Source organism: Gracilinanus agilis, chromosome 1 (genome assembly GCF_016433145.1).
Source record: "Gracilinanus agilis isolate LMUSP501 chromosome 1, AgileGrace, whole genome shotgun sequence".
Classification (NCBI taxonomy): Eukaryota; Metazoa; Chordata; class Mammalia; order Didelphimorphia; family Didelphidae; genus Gracilinanus; species Gracilinanus agilis.
Genome location: NC_058130.1, coordinates 484,009,789 through 484,029,081, shown reverse-complemented (window position 1 = coordinate 484,029,081; position 19,293 = coordinate 484,009,789). Strand labels below are relative to the sequence as shown.

Here is a 19,293-nt window from a genome sequence, read left to right as displayed (position 1 = left end):
TGTTAAATACTTATTCTATTTAAATTATTTTATTATAAATTATTTAAATATTTATTTAAGTATTTATTTTCAATCCCTCAGATAAGGTGTCCCACTCTGCCATCTCTCCATCACTAAATGAGGACCCAACCGCTCTCTAGCTGAGGAGTAAGACTTGTACTTTGACCAAAAACTCAGTATGAATTAGATAACAAAAGAGTTCTTCTTTTCCAGTGAAACAAAGATTTTCAAGGCAAGAAGTAAATATTGTGGATAACTAGGTGACTCAGAGGATCAAGAGTCAGGCCTAGAGAGCGATGGGAGATCTTAGGTTCAAATCTGGCTTGAGACATTTCCTAGCTGTGTGACTCTGGGCAAGCCACCCTTTCCTACACCACTCCCAATTGCCTGGCTTTTGCTGTGCTTCTGCCTTGGAACCAATATACAGTATTGATTCTAAAACAGAAGGCAGAAAGTTGCTGGAAGTGAAATGGTTTTAAGGTTCTTAACAGGATCTGCCATGACCAAATCCTACTGGGTTGCATAAGGGTTGATTGGATCAACATCTATAAATGGGAAAAGAGATGGTGGTAAGGGATGTGCTGGTAAATGTTTAACAACCATCTCTCTAGAGAAAAAAAAAAAACATAAGCAAGACACACCTCTAAATTTAGTCTGCATTATCAATACTTTCTTCAGTCTAAACAATCATTTCCATTATTTGCAGTGTTGATGATTTTAGAAATGTAAATCTCCACTCTGAAAATTTAACAACCAGCTCTTCAGCACTCCCTTGGTGGTGGTGGTGGTGATGCACAGGAAAGAGATGATGAGGAAAATGGCAACTGAAAAAAAAAAAGGTGACTCTATGATGGGACCAGTTCTCCAAAGAATACAAACAATAATAGTCATAGGATTTTAGAGTTGGAGGGAACCTAGTCAAATCTCCATTACAGATGAAGACACTGAGGTTCAGAAAAATCGAGTGACTTCTCCAAGGTTCTATTGTTAAATAAGGGGCAGAGTTAGGATGAGAACCTATTTCTTCTGGCCCATTCTCCTCCACTTTTCTCCTCTTAACATCTGGTGTTGGTGTAACACTGTCAGGTTTGAAAAGTACTTTATACCTAGTTTTTCATTTGATCCTCAACAATAGCCCTAAGAGGGAACAAGCATTCTACAGAAGTGAAGAGTTGAAGTTGACATCAAAGTTGTATCGTACAAGTATTGTTATTCCAATTTTCCTGCAAAAGGTGTCAGGTGTGGTCACTAGTAAATGTCCTGAGTAGAACTGATGTCTTAAGTGCAGCTTTCTCCCCACTTCCCTCCTCCCTCGTGACCAATAGTTCTTTTCCTCTAGTAAGTCTGTACCTTTACAGCACATACTGGAGACATAATTTATTGCAGGGTCTCAAAAGAGTGAACGCAGCATCCCAAAGTGCATGGTTCATTGTTTCCTAGCTACATCTCTAGGAACTGGCATGAGTCTGCTGTAAATATTATTTTGAAAAAATTTCCAGTCCAGATGTCTTTCCTAAACATCAATCCCACATCTCTGACTGCTGGACATCTCTATCTGATCTTTTCTGGGGACCTCAAACTTGAAATTTCCTATCTCCCTCCCCCCTTACCCTAAAGTGTTTGACAAACTCTAAAGCACTATTAACTATTGATGATGATGACGATGATAAAAGAGTGCTAGATTTGGAGTCAGAATACCTGGGTTCAGACTTTGGCTTTGGTATTGGCTACCTGTGTCAACTCTGAGCATATAATGTAACATTTCTGAAATGCAATTACCTCACTTGTCAAAGAAATAGATTAGAAAAATGACTTCTAAAGTTCTATTCATAATCTTAGGGACTAAGTGATGATTTATGAGGGAGTGTTTACTTCTTCACCTAAGCCTGAGCCACATACTTTTCCAATTTGTAGGTAGAAGACAGGGTGATTTTGAGTCTTTTATTTCTCCAACTGCTTGTTTTTATCTTTAATGGAAATTCAATGTGTGTGTGTGCATGTGTGTGTGCACGTGTGTAGGAGTGGGTATGGGGTAATATCACAGGAATTCTGCTAGGTTTCTAATAGTCATTACTATTTTAGTCATCCATTCATTCTTAAGCAACTGAAGTCTTTACTTTGCGAGTATTCTCTTGTTCTTCCCCTGCCTTATTTAAACACATACACACATTTATGTATCCCTTCCACATCATGACTTTCCCCATCATTTCAATATACATTGGGTTGGCATAAGAAATTAAATGGGAATTTGGGGGGGATTTTGCAGAAGCTATTGATAACACACAAAAACCAACAGATGGCATAGAAAAGGTTTAGTAACTCAGAAATGCATAAAATATAAGTATAGTGTATAATATCAATATATTTTATTTCTTAATATCATAAATACACACAACTTTTTTTTAAGTTAAAATAAGTAAAAAGTAACAAGTTGCCAAAAGAATATGAAAGCCAGAAGAAATAGAAAATCTAGAAATGCAGATCTATCTTTAAAAGGTTAGCAATTCATAAATGCCTAAAATATATGTACCATTATGTGTAATATTACCTGTATGGTATATATTTTACTGTTTAATAACAAATAATAGCTACACTTTTTTCTTAATAAAATTTGTAATAAAAGAACTGTGTTTCTACACACTGGTTTAGGGACACCAAATGTGTTTATAAGCAATCTCTCCTGTGACATCTCATGGTGATCTTGCAGTGATCTTTGAATCTCAAGTTTCTAGTATCTTGTGTCATTTAATGCCATAAACTGTACTAAAATTATGAATCCCAAGCATAATGCTTCTAGTAGTTTGGAAAATGGTCCCAAGAAATAGAGGGGAATGATTAATTTGAAGTAAAGGGTAGAATTGCTAGATATGTTTTGTTCAGGCAAGATGGCTGTTGGGGTTGGACACCATTATTGTGTAAGGCATATCAAGAAAAAAGAGAATAACAGGAAAACTTGTGTGGAAGTTTGTTATTATATGTAATTGGTAAAAAATTAAAATATATTAAAAATGAAAATAAAATAAGCATAAAAAGAAAGAATGAAATCCACAATGCCATTCCTGTAGCTACACCAACTACAAAGAGTTTGTATAAATTACAAGATCTGTAGAAAGTCCATCATTCTTTTGGGTGCAGGACTGTTTAAAAAAAAAAAAAGCATTTCAGTAGCGTCTGGCATTATATGATTTCCTAAGAGAAAATGAAGGTGAAGGGTCTACCCCTATGGATTTTCAGGGCAGCAAAGGTTGGTTTGAAAATTTTTAAAAAATGTTTAGTCTTTGCAATGTGAAAGTAACAGGAAAGGCAGCATCTGCTCATCAAGGGGCAGCCAGGGAGATTCCTTGAAACCCTGCAGAAATTGGTTGAAGATAACAACTATAAAATGGAACAGACATTCAGTACTGATAAAACTGCCCTATTTTGGGGAGGGGGAGTGGGTGGCTGCTGTACATGCAACAGTTTCTTGGAGCCACAAATGGAATTTGAGTGACAGATGGACACCAAAATTAGATGAGCAGCCCTGAAAAGGGCTCAGCAAGCCCCCACACCAGAGGTACCAGTCCTCCTTGAGTATCCCATACATCCTGAGAGAGTATAACTCCGTTCAATATTATATAGTATGCTTCATTACTACTGAATTTAATGTTGGTAATGTCTTTCTGTGTGTTTGTCAATTTTAATCTTTATTATTTCTGGATCTGTACAAGAAAATCATGTCATGTATGGGGTCAGCAGGTATTCATTTATATATACAGTTTTAGCAATTCTTGATAGGTCTTGCAATGTATGTCCTGAGGATAAGGGGGACTTATTGTATATACATATATACCTGTCTGTCTGTCTGTCTGTCTGTCTATCTATCATATTTGTCTGTCTGTCTCTCTTTCCTCCTATCTATCTATCTATCTATCTATCTATCTATCTATCTATCTATCTATCTATCCATCTATCTAATCTATCTCTCATGCCTCTCCGTTTCTTTCTTCCTCTCTCCGTCTCTCTGTCTCTGTCTCTCTCTCTCTGTCTCTGCCTCCTCTGTCTCTCTCCACATTGGCTCCAAATACATATATACATGTATGCATGTATACACACACACACATTTGTATAATTTTTTCCTCAGAATAATTGGAACCAGGAGTTTACTTCTATACCTAACAGAATGAAAAATAGTGTTAGTTCTGAACAATAGGGAGTTCAGCTTTCGATGTTTGTAAAAGTCAAAATAAAGATCCCATCTTAGTAGGTTGTTTATGTAGCTTACATTGATGGCTATCAGTGAGAAATGGTCATACAGGTTTGTATTGGTTGCTTTGTGCAAAATTAAAAAAAAAATTTGGGGGGTTTGGAAATGAAACTGGGAACTTCTTAGGTGATGTAGTCCATCCAAGGGACTGATGACCTCTTTCACCTATTACCAGGGCGTCAGAATGTAGTTTAGGGATGGACATGAAACCCTATGGCTACTTCATTGTCAGAGCTCAGTGGGAAAACCTTCCCTGCAAGGGGGATCTGAAGGTCTCACATTTGTGCAAAGCTCCCATGATTCTATTTGTTTTAAACTTGCCCAGATTTCAGGATTTTAGACAACTCCCCCCCCCCCAAAACCAAGGGAAAGGAGGGGATCTCAGGTCAAGATTGTGAAAAGTTATGATAAAATAAAGGAGGGGAAAAATTGATTCTCTTTGGAGCTAAGAATTGCCTGATAAGGTAAAAAAAACAACAACAAAAACCCAGCTCCATCACCTCATCAAAGAGAACGAAGCCAAAGCAATCCACAGCCAACATTGCCAAACTAATTAGTGGGTGATGGGAGGAGGCAATTTGAAGAGAGATTGGGGAGGGGGGTTTTTGCAGCTTTTTTTTTTTTTTTTGGCAGATCATTTTTTGCCTCATTGTTTTTATGTTAATTGAGTCCTGTTTGATTGGTGGAAACCACTTAATTCCCTTTCTATTCTCTTTCTTCTCTCTTTCTCACTCCCCACCCCCACTCTCCAAGTGCTTGGCAATTTTCCACATTACTGAATCTCTTCTCAGTAACTGTGATAGTCATCTTCCTACTGATGGTGGAATTATTTAAGGTGTCTGCATTTTTCCATTCTTGGCTCAAATCATCCTTTCATTCTTTGTTTCATGGCCGAGGCCAACGTGAGTTGTTCTGATGTGAGCTAATCAACAGACTTTCTGGAAACCTATGATTTGAAGGGCCTCATGTGGAAGGATACACTGAAATTAAGGCATATTGCTACATATTCTGTTATTTATGTTTTCCAAAGAACTTGGGGTGCTGGCAGTACATTTAGAAAAGTATTGAAGGTGAATGAATTTTTAAAATTTTATTTAAAATGTAACTGGGTCCCATGCATCGTCCTTTCCTCTGTTTGAATCATTGTTAACTTCCTCTAGGCCCAGGGGGAAAATAACAATAACTCAAATAGATGAGAGGACATTGTGGGCCCTGATACATAAATATTTTATTAAAAGCTTAGCATCGAACATCAATACAACTAAAATTGCCTAGCAACTATTTACATTTAAATTAATTCATTTCAAAGCATAATGGATCAGAACCTTTTTTTTCCAGTCTTTCCCTACTACAGCCTCATTACGGTTTTTCAGTTGTTCATTCATTCTCAGGTGAAGGAATGTAATTTTTGTTTGAATACTTTGGGTTAAACCTCTGAGGTTCCTTTTGAACCCAAAGCTCTCTAATTCTAGTATTCCTTTCTTTGCCTTATCTGACCTTGGTCTTGATTGTACCCAATGTCCATTTTTAAAAGAAAAATGGGAAACATGATGCTTAATGCATATATATATACCTATGTATGTGTCTCTATATCTATAGCCCAAGTCTTTCTGTTTCTAAAATGAGGGCACTAATCATTATACAACCCTGCCTCTTACTGTTAACTATAATTATAATAGAAGGTCAGAGAAGGCAATTATTAGAAAAGGCCAAAGCGGAGCATCTACCTATAGAGGCAGATAGAGCCCTATATTTTGACTTAGGAAATGAATTGAACTGCTTCACAGGCAGTTAAGTTATTATAGGTACTTAAATGGAAATTGAATGATTTTTTATAATGTAAAAATAATTCATGCTTCAGGTGTGGCTTGGATATCTTGAGGTCCCTCTCAGGCACAAATCTATTTGCTGAATTCAATTCAATTTGAAAGCACTGCTACTCCCAGAGTCTCCTGCAAGAAGTGTTTGGCAGATGAGGTATTGAGACAGGGAGAGTTTAACTGGATTGCCAATGGATAAAATTAATATTTCAGCTTCAATTTTTATTAGACGGGAAGTCTTGCTTCTGCTTAATTTTAATGGGAGGAGGGAAATGTTTGGCTATAGTAGGAGGTGTTATGTGGGAAGGGCAGACTTGGATGAGGCTGATCATCCGGAGAACAGTAGATGACAAGGAGTGGAATCAGAAGTGGAGCAAGAATAGGTTGGAAGATCACCAAAATGGAAGAGTGATACTAACAAATATGAAGTTGGCCTTTCTTCGACATTTTATCAAGGATGACATTGAGGAATAGGGTTAGGAACAAATTGGAGCTAAACAGATAGAAAAAAGCATTGGACCCAGGTTCTCTTAGGGAAGCCAATTTGTGATTTCCTTCTAAGGTCAGCATACTCTATTCCAATTGTAATAAGCTATTTTCCCCAGGTTTCCTGGGGTGGACTGCATTTTTCATAGTTTTCAATGAGGAAAAGGAGAGAAGCAAATGTGGCCTGTCATATTGGCATCCTTTTTGTGGAGATAATCTTTATGAGTTCCTCATCTCCAGCACTGAACTATCCTTTGGGAAACTCATGCATTCATTAGGTAGTTTTTTTTTTTTTACACTGCCCAAATACCAAATAATTTTTAGACCAACTTTTGTAGAAAATGGAACTTTATTGCAATTTAAAAAAGACAAAGACAATCTGATAATAATGTCTATAATTACAACATACTCCCTATTTACACTTAATTATATTTATATACAGGCATGAATCGAGGTTCGTTACATGTAACCTTTCAAGTTACATGTCAAACTCCAGCCATTTGTGAAGATTCATAATTTAAGTGTTTTCAGTAGAAATACGTTGAAAAATACACATTTCAATTATTGGGTACCACTATTGAATGATATAGTGAGGTTTGACCATAGAAGTGAACAATAAATATGCATCAATCTTAAAATTATCCTCACAATGAGCAGCAGTAGTAAGACCCTACATAGAATCAAAAACTGTTTTATTAAAAACAAAATAGGCTTTCGATTTGTGTAGCACCTTTCTTTCAAAAAATTCAAAGCATTTTACAATTATCTCACTTGCCCTCATCACATCCTGGTGAGGTAGGCAGTGTTAAGTATTATCATCCCCATTTTGCACATGGAGAAGCTGAGGCACATAAGTTAATTGGTTTGCCCAAGTAGGTCAAAGAAGCCAGAGTCTTGGACTCATGACTCCAAAACCATTGCTTTGTCAACTAAAGAGCTATTGCCTCCTCTTTGAAATTGAAAGATGCTATCTTATTTTACTAGAAAAATTTAAAAAAACTATGCATTTTTCTCTTTTCAGTGCATAGTTCAGATATTACACTGGTACAGAAACTGATCAGGGAAGTACTTTTTTTTTGGTAAAGATTTGAGGAGTTTCTTTCTTTCTTTTTAATGTAAAGAATGTTGAAATGACTTAGCTCTAGAAATTCCTTGAAAGGGTGCTTCTAGCCACTCACAAGTAAGTACTGTGACATCATGCCATTCATAAACTAGCCTTCCTCCAGGTTAAAAAGAAATGGAAATGAACAATTTTATTTACAAAATTTATGGATTCAGTGACTTAAGCTATAGTTTTAACCACCTTGTACACATTTACACATTACTGAATCTTTAGCACGGAGATAGGGAGTGGGGAAGATTATTCCATTTTCCTGATGAGTATACAGAGGCAGATAATGGAAATCCTATTTTCTGTTTTCATGTTGCTGAGCACATAATACCTACTAGAGAAAGTTACTAATTTGAAAAGAAGCCCGACGGTGCTAAATGCAAGTGAAAAACTCAATACTTATTAGATCCTGATAGAATATAACCTCCACAAGGGGAGGGATTATTTAAACTTTGGGGTTTGTATCTTTAATCTGTAGCACAGTACCTGGAACACATGAGGCTATTTAATAAATGCTTGTTGATGGATATTTAAATAATGACAAAATTTACAATAATTAGTAGGTGACCCAGAAATAAGAACCGAGGTTTCTGTGTTTCTAAAATATATTTTGATTCTCCTGCAGAAATAAATACCTATTAAAAACTACCTACCATTGTTTTCTGCACAGTAAGAGAGAGTTATCAGGATAGCTATGCTAAAAAAAAAAATTAAAAATAATTTCTGGGTAGTTTTAAAAAGGAAAACTTTAGGAATAGGTGATAAATATTTTAGGTCGCTTATGTGTTTAGTAAAATAAATATGTGGATATTTGTCCAAGTAACATTCAAACTCCTTTTGGTTTTCATTATTTTCATTTCTAGTGAATGGTATTATGGTATTGCCATCACTCAAGGGAAGTTTCTTTTCCTGCAGGGCTACTTCCCAGAAGGAACAACCTAGGATAAAAGAATCACTTCCTATGAAGAAAGCACAAGATAATATTTTTAGTTATACTTAGTTCCATAACATATGGTGAATGAGTGAGAGGGTGTGTGTGTGTGTGTGTGTGTGTGTGTGTGTGTGTGTGTGTGTGTGTGTGTGTGTGTACGGTGAGGGTTCAGAGTTAACAAAAGAAAATCAAGTCATTAAGATAGGTAGTGCTCCCATAACGTTTTAATCTACATTCTCCAGGGGTCAAAAAAGTTTCTTTCTTTGAGCCTTAATTATCCTTTATAGTACATTAGATTATGTAATTACCATAGAGGTGGGATGTATTTTTTAAAAAGGGAAATAGATATAATGTAATAAATCAAAACATTTTACTCCATCTTCTGAAATTTTCTTTTTCATCTTGACAGTCTTACATGTAGTAGGGGCTTAATGTTTATCAAAACAAGTAGAATTATGAATTGTGATCAGTTATTATTGCATAAAAAGACAAAAAAAACCCTCGTGAGAATTAAAGGCAAGCTGTAGTATTATGCAGGGTGAAAATTGCAGTCATTACTACTATGTTATCGACTCATCTGAATCACTAATTAGAAGTATCTGGAACCTGATTCTCAAGGTCAGGGAGCTTGCACATAATCAGCCAAGTTTTCCCCAATGCCTCACTCATTCCCTAGTTAGACACATTAGCAATTTCAAGCCACTTGGGCACAGGTGGGTGTAGGGAGGCTGGGATAAAGCCCAATTAATTATAAATACAGCAGCTTGGTAAATCACTCTTTTCTTGAGAAAGTATTCTTTTCCCAGTAAACCAAATATGTGAATATTTTAAAGGGGGAAAAAAAAGGATGATTATGTTTTTAAACCCTTACCTTCCATCTTAGAATCAATACTTTGTATTGGTTCCAAGGCAGAAGAGTGGTAAGGGCTAGGCAATGGGGGTTAAGTGACTTGCCCAGGGTCACACAGCTGGGAAGTGTCTGAGGCCAGATTTAAACCTAGGACCTCCCATCTTTAGGTCAGGCTCTCAATCCACTGAGCCACGTGGATTATTTTTATAGGGCTAAACTGGATGTGCTTCCAGGCACATTTTGCCATGGAGTTTGGGATTAGAAAGGACTACACCTGGAAGGGAATTAGTCAGCAATATAAACCAAGTTTTGAGTGCTAATGTTGGATGCTACTCCCTTATTCAAATGCACTATTAGCAAGAATTATATCTTCAACAGATCAGTCAATATGGCAGCCTCTGATGGAACAGTGGAAAGCTTTCAGTTAGCTCATAGCACCAATGAAGCCAAGATCATTGGTTTGCTCTCTCTGTGGTTCTATCAGTCAACAAGCATTTATTAAATGGCTAGATGGAAACATAACCAACCCCAATAAACCTCTTTTAAAGCCATAGACAGCCAATCTCCCATAAGGAAGAGTAGGTAAAGAAGCCTGAAGGGTTGAATAAAAAAGCAACTCAAAATTAATTCTCCTGCTGATAGGCAAGTGGCATCATCTTTTTAAATGGTGGATGTCACAGAATGCAATGAAATAAAGGCAATTTGGGAGTTCTGCTCTTCCAGGTCCTCCAAGGAACTTTTCACCATTGTCTTGGGGGAAACCGTTGAGTGGTGCTGTGATTGGCTGACAGTCCTAATTATGGTGGAAGGATGGAGAAGAGCCACGTGAGTCATGCTATATGAAGCAAACAGAAAGTTGCAACTGTAAGGAAAATTGGGCAAAAAGTATAATGAAAACATGGGAGCAGATAAAGGCATCTTTTTGTGTGTGATACTTTTGCTCACTATTTTATGAATCTTATAATTTTAACATTATAAATACTTTCTAAGACATTCAGAAAAGAACCATAAGCACCCCAACTTATTTTCGCACAAGGAAAGTCCTTAAAAATCAGTGGAAATTATATAGAAGAAGAGAGCATAACTTTCTAATGATCAACTTTCGTGAGGAAAAATGCATGAATAAGAAATGTAGACAAGAGACATTCTTACTTGTATTTCTGTCACTATCACTGTGTTTTGTTCTATTTCAGTCTTACGGCACACACAAAAACATAAAATGTGTGAAACCTACACAATCATTTAAAAGGTAACATAGAAGCATTTTATTTCCATCGATTTGAAACACAGGAGTCTGAGGAATGGTAATTACCAGCCTTTAGAACACATTACACCGTGTGATGAGACAACTAGAGCATAATACATCTTTGACAAATACCCATGGTGCACAAGCAGTATACTGGCAAGCAAAATCTAATCTAATTGTACGAAGAGAAGATAGTACCAAATTGGCTGATAACTGAGAACTACCACATGACTATAGATCTCTTTTCCTGTGACATTTTGAAGGGATCTGAGAGACTGGCTTAAAAAAAAAAAAAAAAAAAAAAAAAAAAAAAAAAAAAAAAAGGAACATTTGGAAAAGCCATCAAGGAAGCACTTTATAAATCTCTGTGCCTGGATAAAATGAAGGACAAGGATAATGAAACATCATTTGAACATCTACAAAAAGTGAAGATTTCTCTCCTAGTCCTTTTTCCCCTTAGCGTGTTCTGATAATACTGACTAGTTAACTCCCGTTTTTCGTAATTTTCTAGACTGCTCTCTTATCACTCTAATCTCAGCACTTTGGGTTATTCTATTGGGTAGATTTGTTCAAACCATCTAATGGCACAGTGAGGTTTAAAGCATTTACAGAAAGTTACAGTACAAAATAAGAAGATATTACAGTAAAATTAGGTTTTCACTGTAAATAAAGGCCATACTATTATTTATAGACGTGTTCCTATTTTCATATAAGTCACTTAACACTGAACATAATATTTTAACCCTATACCCCACCCCTAGCTATCTAGGAAATAACCATCAGTAACTTACTGGGCTCTCAGCAACCAATGATAATCTGGTGGAAAAGCACAAGTCACCAGTTTGAGAAGAACGATATCACTCTACCACACTGAAAGTGACTGACTATTACATGGAGCATGAAAGGAAACCGTGGCATTTAATCATTTACGAAACTGCAATTCAGTCTTGATATGAATGACTTTTTAGAATGGCAGAAGTCTTAAAATTATAGCCAGGCTGCAATCCATGGAGTATATTCTTTTGAAAAAAGCACAGTGCTTTAACTGCCTGCCTGCCTGTTGGTTCCATGCCTAGAACTACAGAAATGACTAAAAAGAATGAAACAAGATAACCACCATGTTTTCGTTGGCTATTGCCGTCTGGGGAGTCACCATGCATTGGCTCCATCGTTGTCTCTCCCATTTTTACTTTTTTATTCTTTAAAGCTTTAGGCCAAATCTCCTACTGTACACATATCTGAGAAGTACACATATTTACATTTCCATTGTCATCCTTTTAGCTAGTCAAACACACAGGAAAAACCTTCTTAAGCTGGCGATTAAAACTTCTCAATGGGGATTATACTGTAGCAGGGAAAATGAGAAGATCTAGATGATAAAGAAGAATGTGAATGTTTTTATATACGAGAAGCTTAAGGAGTCAGAATTCCTCGAGAAAGTTTTTCCTTTAAATCACCATATGTTAGAGAATATGTTACAGACTTGCCTCTCTGACAACAGTTGAGCTGATCTCTCAGATGAACATTCAGAAGGCACGTTACTGACTGCTTCTTATTCAGTGAGTGCCAGTGGGGGGTGTAAGTGCTAACCAGGTGATTGGTGCTTTCGCTTTGCAAGATACCAGTTAAAAAAAGAATGTACAGAATTACAAAAATTAAGAACACGTGTTCTGTTGAGTAAATAGATGCTGTCACACCTTGAAGTAAAATGTCAATATTGCCTTGTGTTGACAATCAGCCATTAATTTTAGCACCTAATTAGACAGAGTTCCTTGGATTCTTGGAGCTTTGAGGCAGCTGAAATAGTGATCAACTTTTGCCTAAGGAAGAGCTATACTCTGAAATGTTTTAAAAGAACTAGTGATGTAATTTATAGTAGCATAGGAGATGCAATAGCAAACAGATCAATTCAGGGAGAAATGGGCTATTTTTCTCCTCTGGGCTGTAACTTGTTACTACAGATTCTTCAAACAGATTTTCTGATAAAATTTCTGTTTGAAAAATACAACGGGCATCAAAAATTAAATTGGAATTTTAGAAGGTCTCCAGTTTAAAACAACAATGACAAAAGAATATCAAGAACTCATTTCAGGTGAGGTGGTAATTCTGATGGATGGAAAGAACTCTAATAGAATTCATAAAAAGGATAAAATGACTGATCTATAAAAGGTATCCTTTATGGATATTTGAATTTTAATATCCTAGGATTTGGTAGAAGTGACCACCTTCTCTCTTCAGCTTTTCTTTCAACTAGAGTAGAAGTCTGGAAAATTGTGTGATTTATTTTTTATTTAATGCCCAAATAGGAATAATAAAGAAAAACTACAATTTTCTGTGAAAAAGCATAGAATGCCCTGTTGAGGTATCATCAGGCCAGACTCCTCTTTATACCCTCCCCCCATTAGAAATGATTGTGCTATTAGCCAGTCCTTTAGATTGTGCGTGTGTTGCTTTTAATCAGGTTTTCTGAGTATTCTTTTACAACCTGTTAATTAACTGACAGACCTCACATCTCCCTCTGTGAGGGGTCCTCAAATCGAGAAGGAGGTACAATGTGCATCTTATACATCTGGCACACATAATTCACATTGCAAAATTATTGGGGGGAGGAAGAAGAAATGTGCAAAGAAAAAAAGACTTCTCTCTGGAAAATTCTGTCATCCACAGGACTAAGTTAATCTCTCGGTAGTTAAGAGATGAATGAGTAATAACTTCTTCAGGCCAAGAGGTGATAATTTAGTCCATTATTTCCAGAAGAGCCTAGATGCCCACGAATATGTGATCACGACTATTAATAAATGTGGGCCTATAAAAGAAATGAGGTGCCTTAAGTTCCTAGTTCATTAACTAATAAGTGCTTAACACATGAATTGTGCTCAAAGACACTTGGATACACTAAGCAAGAGATTCTTAACTACTCAGTAGCAGGAGCTCTCTAGGAATGCTTCCATTTGTCCTCCGCTACAGAAACATTGTAATTTAGGCTAGTTTACTCTCTTGCTAAGACTGTTGTTGGACCCTTAATGTCGTAGCAGGAGGTCGCAGCTCTGAAGAAATAAAGCCTATGCTTGATTAGCTAATCAGCTAATTCTCATCTAAGCTAGCCTTGTTATTTCAGAGCTGTCATAGATAAAATCACCTGTTGGAAAGCAGGTCCACATATTTCTCCAGCAGCGTTAGCTTCCCAAGTCACCTTCCTTGTTACAGGAAGGGAAAAGAGCAGAACTGATGAAACTGAAAAGGGGGGGTTATAAACAGCAAAACAGAATTGCCTCCTTTTCTGGTGGTGGGAAGAACCTGCGGTTTTCCAATGACTATAAGCTACCATTCACAATAAGACCAATAATTCTTCTGGAACTGTGAAAGGTGTACATATCTTCGAAGGGTCTTTTTGAAAGACCTGAGTGGGTCCAAGTAAGGTTGGCTTTGGCCAGAATGGGGTCTTCCTTGGATTCTGACAACGGGCCAGAGTTTTAGTGTGAAGGGTAGAAAATCCCAAATTGCTCATACAAATGTTCGTGTAGTCTGCATAGTCACTGGACTGTAATAAACTGAGAGAAATGACAAATAAGTACCCTCTGGGGGTAGTGACAATCTGTAGGAAGATCCCTTATCCTCTGGCTCAACCAAGTGTTTTAAAAATTTTGTACCCCAAAGTACTAGTACCGACGATCAATAGACATTTATTTTGGGACAGCTAGGGAGCACGTTGGCTAGAACGTCAGGCTGAGAGTCAGGAGAAGATGAGTTCCAATCTAGCCTCAGACATTTCCTAGCTGTGTGACCCTGGGCCAGTCACTTAATTCTGTTTACCCAACCTTTGCTCTTCCATCTTAGAATAGTTACTAAGACGGAAAATAAGGGTTTTAAAAAAAACAATATACATTTATTTCATTTACTCGTTTACCAAGGTGTTTCTGACCAGGAGCATCATGTACCATTTGAAAAGTTGAATCTTTAAAGATCCAAACTGTTACATATGTGGTTAGAGAAAGGTTTAAAGTAAAAAAAAAAAAAATAATAAAAATAACACAACTAGCTGTAATTAACTAGCTTATGTGCTTTTTGAGTTTTTGTTTTCTTTTTAAAGGAAACTATAAATGAATTATAAAATGAAAATAGTTAATCTACATAATTTCTGATATTTCTCAGCATCTAGGCACAAAACAAAATACTTTAGATATTTACATACTAAAAATAAATGCTTACAAATGTTCTATTGAATCTAGACTAATTTCTCAGAACAATTTACTTCAGCCAGTCAAGACTCTTTTAACTGCGATCTGAAGAGATACTCTGAAACACACATTTATGTTCCCAGCCCTTCAGAGCCAGTGTGGCCACTGTCCAAATAGGTGGTCTGTGTCCAAACATAAAGATTAAGGCTCTCTGTTTGAAATAATGAGTTCCCGGCTAATTAAAAAGAATTCTGTAAGTACCATAACATTCTTAAAATACTGAAAAAATTCTGATTCTTCTTAAAATACCGAAAAAAGTTTTTGACTAGAAAAATAAAATAAAGCATCTAAAACTGAATTCAAGTACTTTTGGTATATAGGCCACGAGTGGAGTGCCAACATAAGAAGGGATCAAACTCTGAAGAGACTCACAGAAAGTCTCCAATCCTATCCATGTGCTGGAGTTTGACTCTCCAGTTTCTGAAGAAGCAGCTCCCTAAGGAGCCCTGAAGATTGGAATGGTGAACAAGCTAGCCACAGTTACTTCCTCATCATCCAACTGGGTCTATGCTGGAGGGAAAATCCCAAACCCTGGGGGAGAAAATCCTTGGGATGAGTCGTTCTGTTTGGAGATGAGAAGAACAACAGCCACACATGTAAATTTTTTCAGTGAGGAGCAAAAACAATGAACAGCTGGCTCTTCTGAAAGGCAGTATTTTAGGCAAGTGATGGATATTAGGGTGAATAGGGTTCATTTGAAAATACTGGATCTCTCCTCACTTTTTGATCTTCAAGAGCAAACGAACCACTTTGGAGAGAGGGATGAAACATCGGCTTTTTTTTTTTTTTTTTTTTTTAACCTATGTGTGTATCTGTGTGTACCTTATTGCTCGGAAAAGTTGGAAAATGGTTATTGCCTCTCCCCATCGGTCCAGGTCTCTAAAGCAATGCACAATTTGTCATTTAGGATGACCTTTTGTTTTTCTTCAAATAGAGAAACATTCCCAAACGGCTGATAGAATCATGTGAAAAAAAATTCCATCTGGGCATTAAAGTCTGGTGATATCTTTGCTCTGATGTAAGTCCCCGATACTCTCATAGTCATTTTCTTTTGGGAAAGTGATGTGGTTACCGTTAGTCATGGACACGGGCTTTTCTTCATCTCTGTTTAAGGACTGGATTGCTTCGTAGTCGGGTTCTGGTTCCCCGTTGGAATGGGCTGTCGGGGGAGCCATGCTCATGTTTGGATTTTTCTCAAAGTCCCGCACAGTGGCATAGAGATCATTGCCGGAAGATGGGGATCTCTTTGGGGCCACGTCTTGGATGCAGGAGTACGTGGAATCTGGCACTTTCAGAGTCTGTCCTGGCTTACTCACAGAGGAGTACATGGCAGAAATCTAGAAAAGAAATCATCAGGGAACGGTCAATTGTTTTTATTCATCTCTTCTTCTAGGCCCCCCTCACGGCCCATCTGAGTGAATCGTTGTCAAGACCCTCTTGGCAAAAGGCACAAAGATGGGAAATGAGATGTTTTCTATGAGGAACGGCTAAGAGACTAGCTGATTGGAAAGAAAATCAGAGAAGAGAAATAATTGAAAACAATACTAGAAAGGTAGATTATAGATAGATTTAATGCCAGGCTAAGGAGTCTGAATTTTAATTTATCCTCTCCTCAATGGCTTGTTGTGATGATAAAATATTTGTAACTGGTAATTGCTGATGCATATTTGAGAGCATCTATGTGACCCTGGGCCAGGAGTCAAGAACTTGGCCTCAGGCACTTTGGAATGTGTGGCCATGGGCAAGTCACTCAACTTCTGTTTGCCTCATTTTCCTAAAATGTAAAACCACAGGATAATACCATTTACCTTTATAAGACCATTGTGAGGTTGTGAGGATCAGATGGGATAATAATTGTAAGTACAATGCTTGGCTCATTGTAAGGGCTTTGAAAACGTGAGCTCTGAGCTTTAGTATTTCCATATTTTGAAGATATGCTTCTTCCATTGAGTATTTTTTTTTTTTTTGGTTTGTCCTTAATGATGCTAGCAAAGGAATAAAGTAGCTCAGGTGCCTGTTGAGGAGGGAGGGAAGGAAGGAATAGCTCCTACTTGTGTCAGGTGGTGTGCTAAGGGCTTTACAGATATTATCTCAGTGGATCTTCACAACAAGCTATGGATGAGAGAATAAATTCAGACTCCTTAGCCTGTCACAAAAGCCATCTATAATCTAGCGTTTAGTTACCTTTCTAGTATTATTTCCAATTATTTCTTTTCTCTGATTTTCTGTTTCAGACCATTGGTTTCCTAGCAGTTCTTCCTAGGAAACATCTCATTTCCTATCTATGTGCCTTTGTCAAAAGGGTCTTGACCAGTCTTGAATTTACTCCCCATTCTCCCAGATCTTGAAGAATCCCCTGATTCCTCCACTGGGGGGGGAGGGGGAGGGAGGAGAAAGGTCCCTCTTATTCGAGGGGTTTCTCTGTCCTCATTCTTGGTGCTTGTCTCGAGGGATGGCTTTCCTCTCTCTGTGTTGATAAGACTCTTCCCAGAAAAAAGGGGGGCCCCTCTGAGGGATGGAACATTTCAGCCCTATTTCTGAGTCCCCAGGTGCCTAGCACAGAGCCTGGGGAACAGAGAACCCAAGACAGTTCCTGGGCTGCATTGAGGCCTTTAGAGCAGGCTGTACATAGCACAAGTGACCCTCTCTCTCAGAGGCTTGGGGAGCTCTGCTGCCTGTTACAGCATCAGACCGGGCCTGAGCCCTCTTGTTAATGAATGACAGAATGATGGGAGGGCAGGGAAGGACACCTTCATGCTGGAGGAAAAAGGGGCATTGAATTAGGGTAGAGAGTGGATTATAGCCCTAGCTCTCGGCCATTAACTAAAGTGTGATCCTCACTGCTCCAGGACTCAGTTTTCAGATCTGAAAGGTCACTTAGTCCTGTTTGCCTCAGTTTCCTCATCTATAAAATGAGCTGGAGAAAGAAATGGCCAGCCTCACTAGGATCTTTGCCAAGAAAACCCCAAATGGGGTCATGAAGAGTCAGAGACATGAAAAACTGATAAACAACAACATAGATCATGACCTTACTTTCTATTTCTAACATTTATAATTTTTAATATTTATTTTGATTTTTAAATAAAATTCAATATTTAATAATTTCTAATAAGAGATAAAATAATCTTTATTTTTTTTTCTTAATCCTTATCTACTACCTTAGAATCAATATATGTATTGGTTCCAAGGCAGAAGAGTAGCAAGGGTTAAGTGACTTGACAGCCAGTAAGGGTCTGAGGCCAAATTTGAACCCATGACACCTCCTTCTCCAGACCTGGTTCTCCTTCCATGAAGCCACTTATATCCATTTTACAAATGCAGACACTGAGGCTCAGAGTGATCTGCCTGTGGTCCCATGGCTAATAAATGACTAGAGAGGACGTGAATCCGCGTCAGTCTGACTCCAAGTCCAGGGCTCTAACCGGTATTCACATATTTGTTCTAATGTGATCTATAATATCTGTAAGCAGGAATGCTTCACAATGAGAGAAAAGCATTTTCTTGGAAAGATTATTATTGGAATAAACGGAAAATATACTTGGGGCAATTAATGCAGGAAGGCCTTCACTCAGAAAGAGGGCATGCCCTAAAATTTCATTTTTAAGCCTGTTGTTTGGAATTCGGAAGGCATTTTCTCATAAAAAGAATGTCATAAATAGCAAATATTAGGTTCTTGGCTCAACTCACAGGATTCTATTTAACCCATAATGAAAGAGAAATAGCAGGGTAAGGCACTCTATCAAATGTTAAAGTATCTAACCGTATTATGGACCAAATAGAATTTTGTGAGCCAACCTGGGAATCTAATGGGCTTTTATGACTTTGTTTCTATAGGTTCCATGTTAAGGAAAGAATAAAAAGTTGAAGTGTCTAGCTCTTGCTGCTCTTCTGTCTTAGTACTGATACTTAGAAAGTAAGAGTTTAAAAAAAAAAAAAAAAAAGATTAAATCTCTCTTCCCACCATCCTGGCTATGGCAACAAGGGTATTTAGAAGTCCTGGAAATATGACTCCTTCCTACTCTGTCTGAGTCTTTGTCACCCCATTTGGGGTTTTCTTGATAAAGATCAAAGTGGTTTGCCACTTCTTTCTCAGGCTCATTTTGCAGATGAGGAAACTGAGGCAAATAGGGTTAAGTGACTTATCCAAGGTTACACAGCTAGAAAGTATCTGGGTCTGGACTTAAACTCAGGAAGAGTCTTTTTGACCCAGGTCCAGCACTCTGTCTACTGACCCAGCTAGTGGCCTACTGGACTCACTGAAGAAAAAAAATGGAAAAATCCAATATCCTTGCCAAGAAAATGATGGAGTATTAAAATAAAGAGATAACATAAGATTATATATATATATATATATATATATATATATAT

General features: G+C 37.4%; 1 protein-coding gene across 1 annotated transcript in view; it reads right to left on the bottom strand.

The window, feature by feature from the left end:
* Nucleotides 1-15,028: 15,028 nt before the first annotated feature.
* The window catches only part of PAG1 (phosphoprotein membrane anchor with glycosphingolipid microdomains 1), a 33,215-nt gene continuing 28,950 nt past the window's right edge, over nt 15,029-19,293 (bottom strand). The window contains exon 6 of the mRNA XM_044657936.1: nt 15,029-16,262. Within this exon, the coding sequence (XP_044513871.1) occupies nt 15,915-16,262 (348 nt within the window). The 3' untranslated portion in view covers nt 15,029-15,914. The remainder of the gene's footprint in view (nt 16,263-19,293) is intronic.